The 19,973-nt window shown below is 33.1% G+C and overlaps 1 protein-coding gene across 3 annotated transcripts in view; it reads left to right on the plus strand.

Annotated features, from left to right (window-relative positions):
- Positions 1-1,229: 1,229 nt before the first annotated feature.
- The window catches only part of LOC115709686 (serine/threonine-protein kinase ATM), a 41,412-nt gene continuing 22,668 nt past the window's right edge, over positions 1,230-19,973 (plus strand). For 2 of the 3 annotated variants that reach the window (XM_061112003.1, XM_030637852.2), the window contains exons 1-30: positions 1,230-1,549; positions 1,912-2,020; positions 2,130-2,273; positions 2,546-2,707; positions 2,813-3,008; positions 3,126-3,282; positions 3,426-3,562; positions 3,959-4,046; positions 4,144-4,247; positions 4,855-4,953; positions 5,546-5,602; positions 5,691-5,769; positions 6,993-7,067; positions 7,427-7,468; positions 7,638-7,708; positions 10,804-10,852; positions 11,221-11,292; positions 12,356-12,517; positions 12,606-12,695; positions 12,784-12,971; positions 13,751-14,354; positions 14,459-14,530; positions 14,648-14,809; positions 16,173-16,298; positions 17,184-17,311; positions 17,984-18,140; positions 18,647-18,693; positions 18,966-19,029; positions 19,265-19,339; positions 19,581-19,700. In XM_061112003.1, the coding sequence (XP_060967986.1) occupies positions 1,472-1,549; positions 1,912-2,020; positions 2,130-2,273; positions 2,546-2,707; positions 2,813-3,008; positions 3,126-3,282; positions 3,426-3,562; positions 3,959-4,046; positions 4,144-4,247; positions 4,855-4,953; positions 5,546-5,602; positions 5,691-5,769; positions 6,993-7,067; positions 7,427-7,468; positions 7,638-7,708; positions 10,804-10,852; positions 11,221-11,292; positions 12,356-12,517; positions 12,606-12,695; positions 12,784-12,971; positions 13,751-14,354; positions 14,459-14,530; positions 14,648-14,809; positions 16,173-16,298; positions 17,184-17,311; positions 17,984-18,140; positions 18,647-18,693; positions 18,966-19,029; positions 19,265-19,339; positions 19,581-19,700 (3,714 nt within the window). In that variant the 5' untranslated portion in view covers positions 1,230-1,471. Of the gene's footprint in view, positions 1,550-1,911; positions 2,021-2,129; positions 2,274-2,545; positions 2,708-2,812; positions 3,009-3,125; positions 3,283-3,425; positions 3,563-3,958; positions 4,047-4,143; positions 4,248-4,854; positions 4,954-5,545; positions 5,603-5,690; positions 5,770-6,992; positions 7,068-7,426; positions 7,469-7,637; positions 7,709-10,803; positions 10,853-11,220; positions 11,293-12,355; positions 12,518-12,605; positions 12,696-12,783; positions 12,972-13,750; positions 14,355-14,458; positions 14,531-14,647; positions 14,810-16,172; positions 16,299-17,183; positions 17,312-17,983; positions 18,141-18,646; positions 18,694-18,965; positions 19,030-19,264; positions 19,340-19,580; positions 19,701-19,973 lie in introns of those variants that run through there. The other variant, XM_061112004.1, reaches the window with a different exon arrangement.

Consider the following 19,973-nt stretch of genomic DNA (forward strand, 5'->3'; position numbering starts at 1 on the left):
TTATTTCCCTCCCATTCTTATCTGTCCTTCTACGTTTTGAATCCATAACCACCAAGAATTCTGATTGAAAGTTATCTTTATTTCTCACCTTAGGAGTATTTAATACACTAATTCCCTGATCAGTGCCACCTTCCTTTTCGAATCCAATCCCCCTGTCAATGTGATTCATCATGAAGAGGTCAACCTCCGTATCTTTACCGCTACCATTTTTTATGCGTGGCACCATTAACTCCTGAATTAATTGCTTTCTCACCACAGCTTGGACCATCATCAAAAAACTGGATATCAGCAACAGTCCCTGTTCTCAGCCACCTGGCTCCATCAACTTGTTCTTCCTCTAAGGTTGAGCTTTCATCCATAAACCATATGGCTTTTCTATTACTTCTAGGGGTGTATAATAGATATGAGAGCAAAATCTCTTCGAATGACCAATAATGCCACAGATAAAGCAAAATGTAGGAACGAATTCATACTTGAAATTAGTCCAAAGCCAATCACCATCCGACTTTTTCAGCTTCATCCTCATTTTCAACAGTTTTTCAACATTGATGCTGGTTCTCACACGCAAATAGTCTCTCCATATGCCGTTAAAATTTTTCGGACCCGATTTAACATAAGAGCCAATGTAGTTGGCAACATTTTTGATAATAGTATCAGACATGAACCCAGGTTTGAGATTATGCAGTTGCACCCAAATATCAAGACGATAAAGTTTAATTGCTCTAGGCTCCTCACCCTTTTTCAGGCGTTCAAAAATCAATTGAAACTTGTTGAACGTCCATGGACTTCATTCAATTACCCTTTGTGTATCAGCTTGATGGTAGAATTGAAAGAGATATAAATTCGTTTGAAGCTTCTTTACGTACATACCCTTTCCTGGTTGCCATAAAGAAAACCATAGTGTGTTGCATCGACAAAGAATCAATGGCCCTACTCATAGAAACTTCCCCACCAAACACCATCGATTGTCAATTGGCTACCCAACATCTTCTATAATATCGCATAAGAAGGCCCCTTCTTCTTTCTCTTCCAACTGATACAAAAACAATCGAAACCACCACAGAAAACAAGCAGCAGACAACAACGCTCACGACCAACTCACAACCAATTCATGTCAAAGGACAAGACTTTTTCTTCACCTAATACCTTTTGTTTGGTTATGTCATAAAATGAAAAAAGAAATTGGTTTTTTTAGAAGGGTATTTTAGGAAGAAAAGGAAGAAAAGAGAGAATGGTAGAAGTTTGATATGGGCTGACGGAATCCCGAATTTAGTGAGACAGCATTTAAGTTGATTAGTACTCTTCAACTTCAAGGGTCTTTTTTTCTTTTCTTCCGGTGACTGACAGTGTCGTTATATCTTTACTTAGTCTACACTTTCCCGCCAAATTTCCAGTGTCTATGTCGTTTTAAAACCCTAGAGTTCGTCTTTCGTTCTTCAGGACTGTCCAGAGTCTATAATCGGGAGCTCCGATGACCGCGATTGTCACTTCCAGAGACGTTCAGGAGATAGTTTCAAAGCTCTCGTCCGATAAAGCCAAAGCTCGAGAAGTATCTTTCTCTCTATCATCATTTCGTTCTGTTTTACTATCCGTTTGGCCGCCTAGAAAATGCAGTAGGAGGAAAAGGAAAACGAAAATGAAAATGGACTTGATGAATATAAAACTCTACATATATATTATGTGTATTTGATAGGATTACTAATTAGAAAAAGTGACAGTTCAAATTAGCTAATCGCAAATGGCTATAAACTGAGAGTAAAGTTTGAGAGAGAGTAAATAATGTAAATTGAATGAAACAAAAGTTGTGTTAAAAAATATTACATAATAAGAACTTTGATGTCTTGTTTGTTGTAAATTTTCTCAGCAGCAAAACAGATTTCTTATTTTTCTGGTATTGATTTATGTTCATAGGAAGGGATAAAGTTGTTGAATACATGGTTGGAAGGAGAGAGATCAATAGCTTTCTGCAAATTTCTTGGACAGCACACAGCGAAGCTTAAACCGAATGAAATTCCACATTGTGAGCAAACCTTTTAGATATGGCTCTTTCAATCCATGGAAGTAGAATTGGCTTTCCTTTGGACTTAACGAGTAGATACATTTCTTATATTTTTTATCCTTTCCTGCAGCTGAAACATGGCCTTTCTTGATATCTTTGCTAATGCAATGTGTTTCAATGGAGATTTCGTCGAGTAAACGAAGATTGCCGAAGTTGCAATTTGCGAAGACTCTCCGTATTGTGGTGCAACGAGCACACGATTCTAAGTTGTCTGGTATTTGTTTGAAAATGTTTTTGAGTTGGTTATTCTTGTCAAGTGAACCGTATGAAACAAGATGTTTATCATGTCCATTTTTGTATTCACTTTTTTGGGAACATTGAATTTTTTGTTTTTCCAAGAAGCTTTTAGTGTTTGATTGAGACAAGGAAGATTATGTTCATAATGTTTGATGTGTGAAATGGACCTTTGAAAACAAATAGAACTTAGTAAGGAAGTGGATAGGCTCAATTCAGGAAATATGACAAGTTTGCTTTGTACAATTTCAGGGAAGATGACACCCTTGCTATCTGTGGTTAAATTGCTTTTTAATCACATATGGGATGTCTTGAGCAGTGTTCCAAGCTTTCAATCAGAATACGAAAGTATTCTCCGGCATCTTTTGGCTGTTAAAGATTATCGTTTTCACATGAGGAAGCGTATCTATTCCTGTAAGATTTTCACTTATTTAGGTTTTTGAGCAAAGTACTTTTCTTCATTGTAAGCTGGTGCGAACACTGATCACATTTCCTATGCATATGTTATCTTTTTGCTAGGTCTTGTGCTTCTGTACATGGAAAAGGTGGAATCAAGCTTGGGTGGGAAAAATAACAGCCAGTATAATCCCAGGGAGGAGATCTTTCGTTGCATTCTGACTCTCCAATCAATTCTGGAGAATCCCCCTGGAGATTTACCAAACAGTCTAAGAGAAGACATTGTTAAGGGGTTTGTAGGGATTTTCTCTCATATAAGGTTAGTCATAAGTAGTATTATTTGTCACTTTCTACACTGTTATGCATATATGATTGTTTGTAATTGTAATTCCAATTGTCTTCAATAATGGAAACGTAAATGGTAATTTTTGCTCAGGGATGAGGACAAGCTTTCACGCAAACTTATTGAGTGTGTTAATAAATACTTGTTGAAAGATGGTCCTAATTTGGGGTGCCATTCTATGGAGATCCATAATGCTGTACAACAATTTGTGTTTCGCTGTTGGTTGACAACACATGACCGAGCTCTTAAGGTTTCCAAGTCAAGCTTCAAAGCAATTTTTTTATTTTTTTATTTTTATTATATGAATAAAAATAAAATTACTTTCATACTTTCATGATGAATTTGCAAGTAACTATATTAAGACTTTTCTACTTTGTTTTTTTTGTTTTGCAGGATGCACTTATATTATATGCAAGATTACAGCTAAATTGTACTAGAGATGCTACTGATAGTAGTCTTCTGGTAGAGCAACTTCTTGATATAGTTTGTAAGGAACTAGATCAAAGCTTATCTAGTTGCAGTGTGCCCTGGTTAGTGTTTTGTTTTTGGTTTTCTCCATTTTTCTTTCCCCCCTCTCAGTTTATACTTCTGATCAGGCATTGAATCTATAACTATATTAATATTCAACAATAAGGAGTTTAAGGCATTCTCTTTCTCTTTCTCATTCTCCACTCTCTTTTTTGATTGGCATTTATGGCTGTAATCTTAGAGGTTTATGGAAAGGTTTCTCTGTCTCTGTTTTGTCTTTCACTACGTTTTAGGAGTATTTTTGCTAATACCTAGTTTGTAATACAAAAGATGACTATTGATGTTTTATTAATACGATCTGTTTTTATCAATAGAAAAATAATTTACCCATGAGGTTACTTATGGACATGTGATTTGTCTCAAAAAACATTTATAATGTTAAATCTATACTGACTTAGGGCTGAGGCAACTAAAGATGATAAATTTGGAGCTTTAAGTAGGTCACAATATGGCCTTGTGGACCTTGCAGCTGCTTTGTTCTATCGGGTAATTATTTCCATTCACTTTATAAAAGATGTAATTTATGTGCTTTACTGAGATAAAGATTCATGTAAGAGGTATCTAATGTGATCTTGCATCTTAGGCTTGTGTTAACAGAGCTAAACCATCATCATCAGAGAAGCGGGTGAAGAGAGAGCATGCTGATGCACGTTTGAGAGAAGAGCTCACGAAAGGAAAGTGGCTATGGTAAGTCCTAATCTGATTGATTTGGAAATATCTAGTTTCCTTTTCTGTAATTGATATATCTAAATATATATTTAGATATCTTTGTGTATAAAGAAAATACAAAAATTCTTCCATTCTATATATTAGGAGTCTTGTAATTGTTGAGCTGTATTTGTGAACATTGTAAAATATATTTGAGGGAAACTAAATATATAAATAACTACCCTGATTAACGGTTTTAGACAAGCTGTAGCAAAATTTTGTTCACTTTGGATTTGGAGGTTAGGCTTCTTAGTGAGGAAGCTTTGGTTAGAACAGTTATTATTGTCTTATCTATCTTGATATTCATCTGCTGGAACAAGGTCCTTCTCTATGTAGGTTTGGAAGTATTTTTGCTTCATATGTTCAGAGTTGTATGTTCAGAGTTGACTGCAGGAATTAATGTATTAGCAGGGTTTTTGATGTGTGGAAAGGGTAGGAAGAAGTCCATAAAAAACTTGGTAATGTACAGATGTAAGTAGAGGGATGGAGTAAGAAAGCGGTGGTTTTAAAAAAAAAAATTTGCTTAGTAACTCCCGGTGATAATACTACAAAAGCATGTTTAAGTAACATAGGGACTATTCTACAGGAATGCTGCTTTTTGCTGTCTCACTCACAACTACAAAAGGCGCATGAGTAAAGATCTCTTCATCTACTGGTTTGAGGGTATCATTTCAAGCTTTGAAAGGTAGTTCTCTGTGTTAAGTCAAACATAGTAAATAGTTATCTCTTTGCTGAATTTATCTGAACCTACCGTGTTGATAATTTTTGCTTAAGGGACTTCATACTTTATACAGTCAAATTTGTTCATATTATTATAAATCATTGAGATTTTCTCTCTAATAATACTTTTTCCTTTTCTATCTTTTGATCTATTTCTCTCTACGGATACATCTTTATCTGTTCTTCTATTTTCTCCTTAGGTCCATAACACCCTGGGTTTGTTCCTTGCTGTTGATGTGTTTCCTATGCTAATTTTCTAGTAGAATTTCATAACTATGCAACTGTTTTTCAGATGCCTTTCATATTTCTATAATCAGCTTACATTGTCTTATTTGTGTTTCAATGTAGGCTTGTATAGGAAAATACTTTCTATATTGATGTTTTTGTACGTTCCTTACATAACATGATAAAATAAAAATAATAACAGGATGTTAGTCTTTGAGGCATATCTTCTTTGATGACATGATTATTTTCTAAGACGCATCTTCTACATGCTTTTTTATGGATGCTTTAAATAGAAAATGGTTGTTCATTTTAAAAATTGAATTGTGTTGCAGAATTATGAACGATGCAAATATGGGGCACAGTTATGAGGGTTTGCTGTGGACTCTGAGGTATTGAATAGTTTGTTTCTTTTCAAATTCTCTCCATCTCCAATTTTCTCTTGTGAGCTCATATGTTTCTATATTTTTGCATGTAAAGGAGTTTGCAAGAACTCTCTTTTGTATTACTGCTACCATCAGAGGTTGCAATTTCGTCTAGTTCTTCCTCTTCAAATGAGGTACATATTTGGATTTTTTACCTTTTGGTTGTTGCTGTTAAACATGATTGTCCTAAAAAAGTTGAATTTCTAGCAGTCAACTGGATTATTTTATTTTATTTTTTTTTTAAAAAATTATTGTAAAAACAATATTACTTTATTATTAAATGGCGAAAATAATATTACAGCTAAAAAATTGTAATAAATAAGACCATGACAAACTCAACCAAAATTTAAGCATCTGATAACTGGGAACACAACAATGACAAATTTCAAACAGAAATAAGAGCAAGACCTCTCAATCTCTCAAGAAAATAGAAATAATCAAAGGTTTAAAGTTCATTTTACATTTTTAAGGCAAACTGTAACCCAAAATTTGGGTTACAGTTTTCATGTGCTATTGCTGGTTCTAGTCTGGGGTTTGGACTGTCTTCTAGGCTCCCTTTACTTTGTATTATTTTTTCATAATACCTTATGTGAGGGTTCTAATAACAATTTTGGGTGGCGGTCAGTCATAGATATTTGACCCCTGCCCCTTTATTCAAAAAAAAAAAAAAGAAGAGTATACTCTTTTATAATTAATCGAGAGTTTTGTCTCTAAAAGAAAAAGTAACCCAAAAGTGAGGCTTCCGAATAAAATTTGGGAGCGGGTCAGCCTAAGACAAGCGGCCTCTGTCTCTTTTTTCAAAAAAAAAAAAAAAAAAAAAACCCAAACAAATATGATGTAGTGAGTCCTAAATCCACCTCCAAATTTTAATTGTCTTTCTATTATGGGTGCACATATCATTATTCTTTTATATTCCTTCCAACTAAATTTTTAACCATAAATGCATAATAACATCTAGGAGTAGAGTAACCCATCCCCCTTGAAAGTCTGTCAAAAACATGGACCATAGGGACAATGCAAACTCACGAATCACAATGAGCAAAAATGTGTTTTAATGGGAATCAGGACTAAGCTGGAATTCTCTACTCTCCTCAATCTGTTTGTTACCATGGTTTTTCTCCGCCTTAAGTGAGGGGCCCTAATAACTTTGGGATAAGGTCACTTATGGACATGTCACATTTGTCTCTTTTCAATTTTTTTTACTGTATTTTTGTGCACTCTTGAATCGAACCTTTGGATATGCTGGTCTTTTTATGAACTGTGAAACTAAAACCTTAGCTAGAGTCTGGTACTGATACAAGTGATGTTTGATTTTTGTGTTTGTTGTTGATACTGACTATTTGATGAAAAATTTCAGTATAACAGCAGTTGGCGACTACTATGGGGCTCTTTGATGCATGGTTTGCCAATATTCAGTAATGTAACTGCAGTTGTAAGTTGTACCCATATAACCATCTTTGGGATTCAATTTAATTTATAGTTGGACGAATTTTGTATGGCAGTAGTTTTTTTCTTCCATATATATTAAGTTTCTTTTATTGAAGTTCCTAATCTTTTGTTTTATTTTTTCATTTTCTTTTATACTTTAAGACATGTCTATTAGCTATAATCTTTAATAACATGTACTCTTTGGGTTTCATAATTTCATTGACTATTAAATAGGGATTCCAATAAAAAGATGTGCTTGTTTTCACGATCTATATGCGGACACCAATGTTTTATCTCTCTCAAATTATCTTAGCATTTGCAAGAATAGTTCTAATTCAATTCATTATGTATGGAATCATGCAGGTTGATGCTGCTCTTATACTCCTTGGTAACATGATTTCAAGGGTGAATATGGACATTTATTCTCTTATTAGGATTTCTATGGGGATAACTTTTTCTCTTTTTTAATTTCCTTAAACATATTCAATAATGGTTTTGTTTCTCGCACGCCTTTAGGGGTTGTGAACATGAATATGTCTATTGACGAATGTTCTTATGAAATTTCTTTCTCCAGGATCTTATAAATATGTTGGTTGTACCCCAGGATGTCTGGGACCTCAGGTTATTCAAACGAATCCCATCAATGTAAGAGTGTTCTTTGTTCTTTATTGTTGTATGATAGACCTTTCTAATATAATCTTGTTAGTATTCTTCTATGAGACGTATAAAAACTTACTTGTTGACTTCTATCACATAAGCTAGTAGCTACACCAATCAAGTGTAATATTATCATCTGAGATGGACATTTGTTCTCCACCAACTACTGAGTTCCTATTTTTCTGTTATGCACTACTATTTCCACAATAACTAGCCATGCTTTTTTTAAATATATATGTATATGTATATTGAAAAGAAACAAAAATTTATAACTTTAATGGAGAAAGGGAGATTAAAACAAATAATGGAAATCATCTAAAGTTACAACCTGTAATTTTGGTGAATAATCATTCTTATTATCCACTTGATAGCCAAATGGCTTTTTATAAATTACAAACTGTAACAACTCATAATAAAAAAGGTCTAATAAATAGGAAACTAACTAACAACTATTATATTTATATTTATAGGTAATTCAATTATACTTACAGCTGAACAAAAACTATTAACAGACCTTAACTAACTTCCAACTAATCTTTAACTAACTTTAACCAACTCTCTAAATCAGTTAGTCTAACACACCTACACTTCTTCCATTTAAGAAAGCATTCTCTATGTTAAACTGTCTCAAAGGCTAATTTAAATTAGCTGCAATAGACAACAAGATCCGAACAGTATTAAGTTTGGCTACTGGAGCAAAGGTCTTAGTGTAATCAATACCTTACCTTTGTGTGAACCTTTGGCAACTAGCCAAGCTTTTAGCCTCTTTAGAGTGCCATGCCCATTAAATTTGGGTGTAAAAACCCACTTACAGCCAACTATCGGAGCACCTTTGGTTAGCTTTTCAACTTTCCATGTTTGCTTTTTCTCTAAAGCACTCATTTGCTCAACAACAATCTTCTTCTACATTGGAGCATTTACAGTATATTATTTGAAATAATGACATTTGACACATTGGTGGTGAAAGTGATAAAAGAAGATGAGGTTTTTGAGTTAGAGACAACAAGAGACATTAGATATTTGACACACGATCGTTTCCTTACTTAATAGCTATGGGAAGATTAGATTCAGGACTAAGGTTAGAAGGAATAGAAGAATTACCTGTTTCATTTTCTAGTCTTGGTTCAGATTCTCGGCGTGGCCAGTCAGTGGTGACTTCAATTCTTTGATGAGGAAGCCTTCGTGTATAAACATGACCAAACTTGATCCCATTATGCTCATTGCATACTGTTTGTAATTGAGATTTATTTTGTAAACCATTTTCTCCCTCCCAAACATTCTGTTCAGCATTTTCACAACTTTCTTGTTCAGTATTTCTGGAATTATTTATTGCCCGACTTTCCCTACTGCTACTACTATCAATCTCTTCAATTTGCCTTTCATTATGTCCTAAATCGTTACCTAAAAAATCCAAGTCTAATGTATGATCATTAAAATTATTTTTGGCAATATTTTTAAGATTGTAATAAGGATTAAATCTTTTATTTATTATTCCAAATCCAAATCTTTAACTTCATCCCCCCTTATGATTAGGATTAAAAAATGGGATATTTTCAAAAATATTTACATCCATGATTACAAACGTTTTTTGAAGTGTAGGATCAAAACATTTGTACTTTTTTTAGTTTGAAGCAATACCAATAAAAACACACCTTTTTGCTCTAGGATTGAGTTTACTAGCATTTTTAAGTGAATTTTTTCACGAAAACAGTACAACCAAAATTTTTTTATAGACATGTCAGAAAACAAACAAGATTTAGAAAACCAGTTCTAAAGAACAGATATGAGCGTTTTGAAGCTTAGTATTTTAGAAGGAAGTCTATTCATTAAATATGTAGCATGTAAAACATCACCCCCTGCTCACAAAAAAAATGCCAAATGGCTCTGTACCATTTAGAAGAAGAAGAAGAAAACGAACAGAGAAGAAGCAAGAAAAAGAGTCGATCTAGGTCAGAATATTATCGGCTCTGATACCATGTAATTTTGGTAAATAATAATTCTTATTATTCATTGACTAGCCAATTTTTTTTTTTGAAAAGAGAGAAGAAGACCACTTGGCAGGCCTCCCCCGATGTTATTAAAGTCTCACTTGTGGCAGAGGAAAACCTTGGTACATAAAATGTAAAACAATACAATGAATTAGCACATTGAGTGACCAATCAAACAAAAAGAGAGAATTCCCGAGTTTTACAACAAACCACTCCAATCCCTGCTTAAATCTAGGAAAGAAAAAGCCTCGAAGTATTTGGTTTTAAAGATCCATGTGGCTGTCCAAAATTTTATTCTCTCCCAAACAAAGTTTGTTGATCTCTCTTGCCCTTTGAAAATTCTGCTATTTTTCTCATTCCACACAGCCCATAGCAGTGCTAACATTGTAGTCCTCCAAAGTTTAACTTTTCTTTTGCTTCCCACCAGTTTACTTAGTAGGGCCTCTGTCACCAAACAAGGCATAACCCAGTCCAGACTAAATTCTTTATAAAGTAATGACCAGATTTTTTGAATGTATGTGCAATGAAGGAACATATGCTCGGTCGTTTCATTACTGGACTTGCAACAGATACACCATCCTGGAGATATGTTGAATAGCCAAATGGCTTTTTATAAATTACAAACTGTAACAACTCAGAATAAAAAAAATCTTTTCCTTTCTATTTTTATTAGATCCTAAGGCTTTATTTTGTTGTGTATTCTTTTTATTATTTCTTTCTGTTCCATTGTTACCACGACTTTCCTATGCCATAAGTGAGGTTATCTATGCATAACGGTGGGAGGTCAGTCTAAGACAATGACCTCTTTCACTTTATAAAAAGAATAAAAAAAGTCTGAAAAATAAGAAACTAACTAACAACTATTTTTAAATATAACAAACTAAGATTAAGTTTCATATAATTTTTACACGTTATTTTACACAACCAAATATACCAATCTCTATTCTAATCAGAAAATGGCAACGTCTTTTACCTATTTAGCATTAAAATTCCACCATCATTAGTTTTCTAAATTCTTCATCGTATTTCAAATATGAGTTATACATATGGTATTTTGAGGTTCACATTAACTGAATTGAAAGTTATGTTATCCAGGTCAGCTTTGTACTTCATTTCATGCTACTTCACAAGGAAATGCTCCCAAGTAAGTGGTGCAATTAGTATACTCTCACTATTAGTAGGAGATATGCTGCTGTTGTTCACATAGACCTGAATTTAATCAGAATTAGTCTAACATGTCATGTATTTACATTTAGACAGACACTTGTTAGATAGAACTGAATGATTGATGATTGGGCGTGGTCTTAGTGCCTCCTTTCCAAAGTGAATCCTTTTTTTTTTTTGGTTGGGTAGTTAGGATATCAATACCATGATACAAGGCACTTCCATTTCTAAAGAAAGAAGACATCAATACCAAGACATGCTAATAGTTACAGGTCATATAAAGCTTGATACAAGCAACAGAGGCTGTATGTATAATTTGTTAAATCAACTTCCTTCATGTTGATGCAGGGGGATTCCCGAGACATTTTGCATCTTAGAAAAGGCCTCCTGAAAGCAGTTTTGGGTCATCTTGAGTGGCAGGTCTGTCTGTTGGTTTGTTTCTTTTTCCCTTATGTTTTGCCTGGGATGATTTTCAAGAGGTTAAGCGCGCGCGCGCACACACACAAAATAAAAAAAGATTTATAATTAACTAGAGAATTATAATCTTTGAGGAAATTGATATATGGAATTTTTCAGTTCCGGCTGTTTAATTAGGGCGTCTTTTCTCTCAAAATAATCTTTGAAGTTTTTGGTTAGTTTTATGGGTGAATGATATTGAGGTAATGCTTTTCTTTATTGTAGTTTGTGATTGTTACTCTGGAGGACTTTTGGTTCTCCTCTTCCTGTATGATACTATCTCATAATTAATTGCATTTTTTCTCTGTAAAATGGGTAAACGAAAAAAGTGGAACATTGAACAGAGACTCTTCTATCAATTTAAAAACAGAATGGTACTAATACACTCTTATCACTTATCTATTGTGTCCTTACTTGTTGATTAAGTAGATACTGGCTTCGTTGAGAAGATGATGAGAGAGAAAGTGACAGCAAAACACTGATGAAAAATATCAACAAAAAAAATTGTTTTTAAAAAACACAGAAGACAATTTTTTTATTGCTCAGTTTTCTTTTTCTTTTTCTTTTTTTTTTTAAAAAAATTGTTTCAAAAATTGTTCTTCGTGCAAAACACTTGTTTACTTGTTTTTAGAGGATTATTTTGTATTTTTAAAAATAGAACACAGATGTTTCGTATCAATGCCAAACGTCCCCTAAGATTTGATGAGCCACAGAACTTTTTTTAAAATATTCATCACACTACTGTTTTAGTTTTTTTTTTAGAAAGAGCTATCTCAGTTCATAGTTCTATATGCTCGTTTGGCCTTTAGTTGATGAAATCGAAAGTTTCAATATTATTTTTATGTAGATATTTATTGTAAAATATTTATACTATTTATATTAATTTCACATGCTTCCTTTGCATACATATTTATACTTCCCTTACAGGTATGTCATTCAATCTTTTTCGTGTTTTACTCCACTTTACTCATCTGTATCCTGATAGATTTTGTTGTTAGAAACATTATGATCAATTGCTTTATTGCAGGAGTCTTCCATTTTAAATGAGCACATGGTTGTGCTGTTGCCTGCAGCTGTTTATGCTCTTTCTGCTGGTTGCACCCCTTTCCAAAAATGTTATAGTGGACTTTCTATATTCAATGCTTCTGAAGATGCTAATAAGGCTATGCCTATGGATGACTGGGTTAAGGTATTTGGTGATCTATAGTAATAGCAGGCTATAATTTTATACATCCGGTTATCACTACAAAACTAAAACTAGATAATTGTGGTTGTAGACGGAAGAACTTGAGCAAGACTCTATGCACGAACTTTTTGAATGCTCCATTGATGTACTTGCGAATATTGATCAGGTTTCCTCTGTTAAGGTACTGGGTTTTGTATCATTTAGTACCATCTGTACTGTATTTCAGTTGTATTTACTTATTACTATTTCTTTTTTGTAAATCTTGTAAGGTTTCCTCATTTGCAAATGATCTGAGTGTGCATCTTCCTCGCTTGATGAGAGACTCACTGCTTCTTGAAATGGAGAACTTTGCTCATGGATATCTAGTAGACAAGAAAATCAAGACTAGGCCTCTATCTGATATACTGTTTCTCTGTACTCTATTATCAAATTTCATCTATGGTTCCTACTTTGTGAGGTTTGTCTTATCTTGCTATGTTTTTCATTTAGTTTTTTTGGAATCTCTTTCCCCTTAAATTACCTTGTTTCCTGTTAGGTAGCTTTATGCATAAGTTTTGTGTTTCGTCATCTGTTCTTTGATAACTATTGTTCTGCTAAAATGGTGATCAACCTCAACATGTTTCAAAAAAATCACGATTTACAAAGATTACGAGAGATGCTGATGGCCGCTTTTCTGTCATAGTACAACTTTATCTTGATTTTAAGGCTAGGGGAAGAAACATCAACAAAAGCTTCTATATTGCATACCCGTGTGGGAGGTTTTTTTTAGTTTGATGTACAAATTGACTACTCTTCCTCTAGCTAGAGTTTCAACTTTGACACCATGAAGTCATATTTGCTTGATTGAAACTTTAACCCCCATTGACTTGTATAGGACCTGACTAGAAAATCCTGCAGATCTAGGATATATAACAGAAAATAAAGCTTTTCAATATATCTCTTATAAATCATAATTCAAATTTTGATATGTAAGAAATTTAATCCTATCAATAATAGAGTGGAAGAAAACATAATAACCATCTGTAGAATTGTGCAACTTCTGACATATTTTTAATATTTATGAGAAAAATACTTTGAAGACCTGTTTTTTTTTTTTTTTTTTTTTTTTTTTTATATATATATATAAATGATTCACAACGACTAACTTTTCATATTCTGGTTTGGAATTTTATATGTTTATTGAATTTGTTTCTTATTGGTTTATCTGCAAGCGAAATGTGTTCTTTTTCATGCCAGGAAAGGAGAGGGAGTCTCATCATTCCCCTCTGAATTGGGCCAGTGCTTATTAGAATTGTTGGGTCATGCTGTGGATGTAATTCAGGGAATCCCAAATGATCTTTCATCTGGCTGCCCAAGCTATGACTTCATCGTCAGTGATCGCACTCTTGTTGCTTCATTTAGGAGTTTCGTTTCCTCTTCTCTGTTTGCTGAGCAGAGAGATCGTAACTCTACTGATATTGCACTGTATGATGCAGTTATTCAATCTATGGAGAGGCTTCTTAAAGCCCTTACTAAAGTATATGAGGAATACTGTAATAGTTTAACAAGTCTTCAGTCTGAAAGGTTCCTGCAAGATTTGACTGCATCTGTAATTCCTGCTCAGGATATTTCCCAAGTTGATTGTAATAAAAGCAGGATTTTGGACCTAGAATTGGATGTGAGTGTTGATTCTGGAGATGTAGAGGTTTTATCTGTTGGTGGGAAAATTGGCACTGGTGTCTCTTCTGTTGAGAAATGGAAGATGGACATGGTATCGCTTATTTCAGGATTTTTCTCTGTTCCAGTTATTGTTACATGGGATATTCTGTTTAAACTCATGGAGAAAGAATGTGATTTAAAGGTAAAGTGCTTAGTTATTCTTAAGTTATGCATTGCAAAATTCTACTGGTTTAATTTAATTTTTTTCATCTTAAAATGTACTCTTACATTTGTTATTAAATCCAGGTGCATGAAACAATTCTTTACAACCTTTGTCAGCATCCTTACTGGTCATCTCCTTCAAATATTTCAGATTTGGTATATGAAAATAAATCTGGAAACAAATCACTTTAAAATTAATAGATGCATGTTTTTTTTTTCCTCAGGTATTATTAATATGAAGAAATAACAGGCATATACATTTCTCTATTGCAGGTCAATTTTATGGATGAAATGGTTATGATGCAATCCAGTCTTAAGCTTGATTGCGTTAGCACATTAGCTGCAATACGTGCTTTGGTAGGAACTTTACTATCCTTGGAAGATATTTGGAATGATAAATTATGTTGTTCTTCGAAGGATATGACATCTGAGCAGGTATTTATTATTCTCCTCGTTCTTCGTTTAACTAATGGGGATGATTAGGGAGGTGGCAACTGTTAGACCCTAGGATCCAGGGGCAGGTTCATATCAACAACTTTTTTAGGGCTGAGTAATTGAATTGAAAATCAAGTCCCAATTATTCTAATTTTGAAATATCAAAACAATTAAATTCAAACACTCATAAATTGTCACCTCATATCTCTTTTTGCCTTGTATTTGATTTTAATTTAATGCTTGAAGTTTGAATTTGAATTTATGATTTAGTTTAATTCATATTTTGTTGTTAAGTAAGATAATGTTAGACATATCTAATTAACTGCATTAGTTTTTTAGTGCTAGAGTAATTAGTTGTATAGTTGAATATTTATAAATATGTCCTGATTAGTGCTTACACAACTAAGGCGTGTCTTCAGGTCCTTAACCATTCAAGGAGGTTTTAATGCATCTTTTTTCTTTATGCATAAAGTAAATAATTGCAATTGTGTGCTGTGGTGACCTTGGCACTAATTTGATATATTTACATTGATTAGCTGACATGATTGATTCATTTGCACTAACATTTGGGAGAGATTTGGCATGTTTTTCTTTATTTTCTTCTTCATGTGTGTCAGCAGAATTTCTGTTCTCAAGTTCACGCTCTCTTTTTTAAAGATAGCATGTGTCCTTTGTTTTCTTTTTATTCTGTCCCTTTGATTTGATACAATGTTCTGTTACTTGTTCGGAAAAAAAAAAGAAAAAAAATAGGGAAAATTAGGGAGGGCTTTCATTTAGTTTCTTTCAAAATTTATTGTTATACCATCTAAGTTGTTACTTGTTGTATGTCTTATTTTTTCTGTTAGGATCAATCATTATCATGTTTTTATCTTTAGGTTTGTTTGATAAAATAAGCTAGGATTTTCTTTTTTCATAAATTGTAACCCTGGTTTTAGTGAGAACTCCGAAACAATGAGTTCCTTTCATTTCTAGTTTCACTTTGTGTTTGGTGTTGTAGTTACCTTTTTTTTTTTTGCTCAAGCTGGTGTTGTACTTATTTGTTTGTTTGTCCTTTTCTTTTTGAAATATGGAACAAGATTTTTTTTTTGAAAAAAGAGAAGAGATCCTCTTGTCTTAGACAGGATCCTCCCCTTAATATGGAACAAGATTTGTACTAAAAAGGATTGTAACCTATCACTGTATTACAGTCTAGGCAGTAGCCAATGGTTACTCCTAAAAGGCATAATCTTTATTTATTTCTTTCTTTCTGTGCATGCAAATTTTTTGCCATGATTGGTAGAAGAGTGCACAATGAAAATTATATCATGTTTTTCTTTTTTAATCTTTTCAAAAAAATTTGATACTTCCCTCTTCTTTTTTCCAGAGCTTGATGCATCTTGGAGCTCTGGTAAATAAAATTTCAGAATTTGATCATCTGGAGTGGTCTGGACGTGTTAAGCTGATTGACTGCATATGTGATTTTGTTGTACTCAGTCCTCAAATTGGCCAGGTGATTTTTAACGAGGATGCAAATTAATTAATTTGTTTGTATTGTACTTTTTATTTCTTTCTATTTTGGGCTCTGAGCATACAAAGCATGATTTTGTGCTAAACCCGAAGTGCTTTTATTTCTTTAATTCAGTATAATGCAGGACAAGGTAAGCTGTACATTGCATTTTCGTAACATGTATTTGTGATGAGTTTCATTAATGTAAGAATGAAGAGCTTTCAGCCAGTTGGTAAAAGGTCGTGGTTATGTTCCCCTATAGTTTACTAGTTTGGTCTTATAAGTTGCTTAGTTAAAAAAAATGTTTCCATGAATTTTTGTGAGAAGAATCGAGAAACTAGTATTATTAAGATTATAAAAATCATCACAATGAAAGGGTTTATATATCCAAACACATCAAGCCAAACTAAAATAATTAAATATTGTAGGGAATCTTAGCCACTCTAATTTGAAAGACTCTAAGTTACCAAATGTCATCCATCTTATAGTGCCTAGGGTACTTTGTCCGCAATCTGTCATGTAATTTTGGCCAATCACCCATTGATAATTTTGTTTTAGTCTATCTTTTGTACTTTAAAAATCAAACTTTACAAAGTCCCAACATTCTTGGGAAAAAAACTATAGTAAACTATTCAGACCTGATGAATTATCTCTACCACAACAAAAAAAACAAATTGAAGCCATATACCGCCCACCTTCATTCTGAAGTTCAAGGACTGCTCATTATTGATCTTGTTTTACTATTGGAACTTTATTTTTATTTTGCCCCTTGTTTTGCTGTTCAGGATACATTATATCTTTTGTTGGTTATTCATGGAATTGGAATACATTTCTTATCTTACCTTAAATTCTGTTCTTTTGTGGTTGCTGTGATGCAACTTATAACAGGCAATGGTTGAGCGATTGTTAATGATGCTCCGAGATACTGATTATCGTGTTAGGTTTTCTGTTGCTGGGCGGATTGGTGTTCTTTTTCAAACTTGGGAAGGTCATGAAGAGTTATTTCAAGATATCTGGTAACTTTTACTTTTACTAACCATTTTTTTTTCTTAAAAAAATTTGTGATTGCTAGCTCTTATACTTAATACAAATGTTTTCTCTCCTCTTATGAAATTTATTTGGGTCTATGGGTAACATAAATTCAATTTAGACTGTGTCCCAAACTTTAACTTGGCGCTCTGAAAAAGAGCTCTTATAGATTGACCAATAAATAAATCACAAGAGGTATATTTTGTGGATTATAAATATAGAAAATCAATTTGTAGTATTTTTTTAAAACAAGGTACTTAAAAAAAGAAAAGGAAAATCAATTTGCGCTTGTTTTAGTATGTTTTTATGCTAAAACTCATGTAACCACGGTTTTCCTCCGTCACAAGTGAGGGTTTTCAACATGTTTCGGGTAGGGGCCAGTCTATGACAATGGCCTTTATCTCTTTTTCTCAAAATGGATATTTATTTGTTTTTTAAGTTAGCTAAATTGAAGTGGGCTGTTTTTTTTTCTCCATGGAACTAGTTAAGTTATGAAGTGTTGTTCTTGATCCATACTTGTGTAAATGCACTATTATTTTTTTTTTACGTTATAGATTTGTCATTATGCAAATGGATGTAGGTTTTCATCGATTATAGGATATATAAAATCAACAGCATTTTTGTCTATAACATCTTTTTAATTTTGGTTATTTTGCTAGTTCCAACTTTGGCATTTCATTGGTGGTTTCCTCAAAAGAAAAACTCGTTACTGCTGCTGAGGTCTTAGCAGTAGGTCCACAGCCTCCTCTTACAATGGAAACTGTTATCATTACACTCATGAACCTTGCATTGAACAGCGAGAAAATAGAACGGCAGGTAAATATGCTGTCTTTCTCAGTTTGGTTTATTTATTTGTGTATGGGGCAAATAAGGGTCTGTTAAAGGTAGTATGTCAGAGTCACTCTTTGTCTGTATGGAGCTGTGCTGGAAAATTCTTAAGGCAAAGTACAATATGAGTGGTTGGTTCCGTGGGGACATTTTCCTTTTTTTTTTCCTTTTTCAAATGTTTAAAATAAGGGTTTGATTTTTCTGAAGTTCATTTATGTAATACTGCAACTTTTTATCTTTATTCTATTCTCCTAATTTCTGTATAATATACATGGTGTATATATATATATTTATATATTTTGTTTTCTTCTCCCTTCTATTGCTTATGATTTTAATGAGTTCAAATACTATTATATAAGTTTATATTGTATGGTCTTGGTGGATCATCGTTCTCTATTGTTTCTTCGTTTTAATGATTATGCATAAGCATTATTACTACTTTTTCATTGAAGTGTTCTACTTTGTATTCATTTATTTCCTATTCTTACTTGCAGGCTGTATTTATGATGTGTGTGATTTCTGCTATTAATCCTTGTCTGAGGTACCGTTTGCCCTTTGTTTTGCAAATTGAATTGTTGTAGAATTTATTTGGCTTGGCTTTAAAAGCTCTTCTAGAGATTGAAGTTGCATTTTAGAATGTCGGGTTGAGTTATTAAAATTTATTTATCTAAATGGAATGTCTTCTAAAAAAAGCAGCTCTCTACTTTCTTCTTTTGGAAGGTATTTTGAAAAATAAAATTTTGAGTTTTGATGAATCCCAAGTTCATTCTGATGACTGGTAACACTATCTTAATTTCTTTTACCTCTTTTCAGGGGATTGGTTTTTGTGGTACTTGACAATCTTTCCAGAATGCTTCAGTATGCAACTAGGTTTAAGGTGACACAACAGTTCTCTCTTTCTACTGCTAGTCCATGGGCTAGTCACTTTTCATATTTGTGGCTCCACATGGTTTTATAAAATATTAGGAGTTTCACTGTCTATTAATTTGCATGGAGTATTCCTGATGAATTATGGATTTCATTCAACTATGTTATATTATATATATTTTTATTTTATATTTTTGTATAAGAATTAGATTTATGGAGCTTAAATCTTAATACTTCTTTTGCAGTACTTGGAAGAGCTCATAGGATCCATTCTTTTTTGTTGGGTTGCTTGTGGTGTGAGCTTAGTGTCACTTGTTGAGGTAAGTGTTCAGGCTGATGATTGGTCATAAAATTATCATTTTTTTTGCTATTTTTTTTTTTCCTTTTCTGAAAGTATACGAAGTTTACTACCAGCAGGATTTCTGTTTGTCTAGATAATATATATATATATATATATTTTGCTTTTACTTCCTTGATAATATTGTCTTTGTTTGCTCATCAAAAATAAAGAAATCTTCTTTGTTTGTTATCGTTATTTTCTTTTTTTTTTAAACTTTGCAGATTAGACAGCTCTTTGTTTCAGATTCGGAACCTAGTTATTTTATGCAGTATTGTTGCAATTGGCTTCTTCCTGCTCTGGTTCTGCATGGCGACAGTTCTAATTTAAACTGGGTTTCTAAGGTAGGATTATAAACTAGGATGTGATTGATAAAACTTTTTTCTTTTGATTCTGATGTTGCAATTGGGCTGGTACTACAGTTGGCATCAAAATGTCATCAAGTACTGCAAAATAATTTTCGACATGTAAGCTCCAATAATAGTAACAGCCTCACAGACACTTTACTTATGGGGGAAGCTAAGGATTTGCACAGAATCCTTGCATGTGGAGACTCCTGAAATGATTCATTAGCAATCAATTTACTGAATGCTGCTGTATTGTTTTTACTCATTAAT

Source organism: Cannabis sativa, chromosome 3, assembly GCF_029168945.1.
Source record: "Cannabis sativa cultivar Pink pepper isolate KNU-18-1 chromosome 3, ASM2916894v1, whole genome shotgun sequence".
Classification (NCBI taxonomy): domain Eukaryota; kingdom Viridiplantae; phylum Streptophyta; class Magnoliopsida; order Rosales; family Cannabaceae; genus Cannabis; species Cannabis sativa.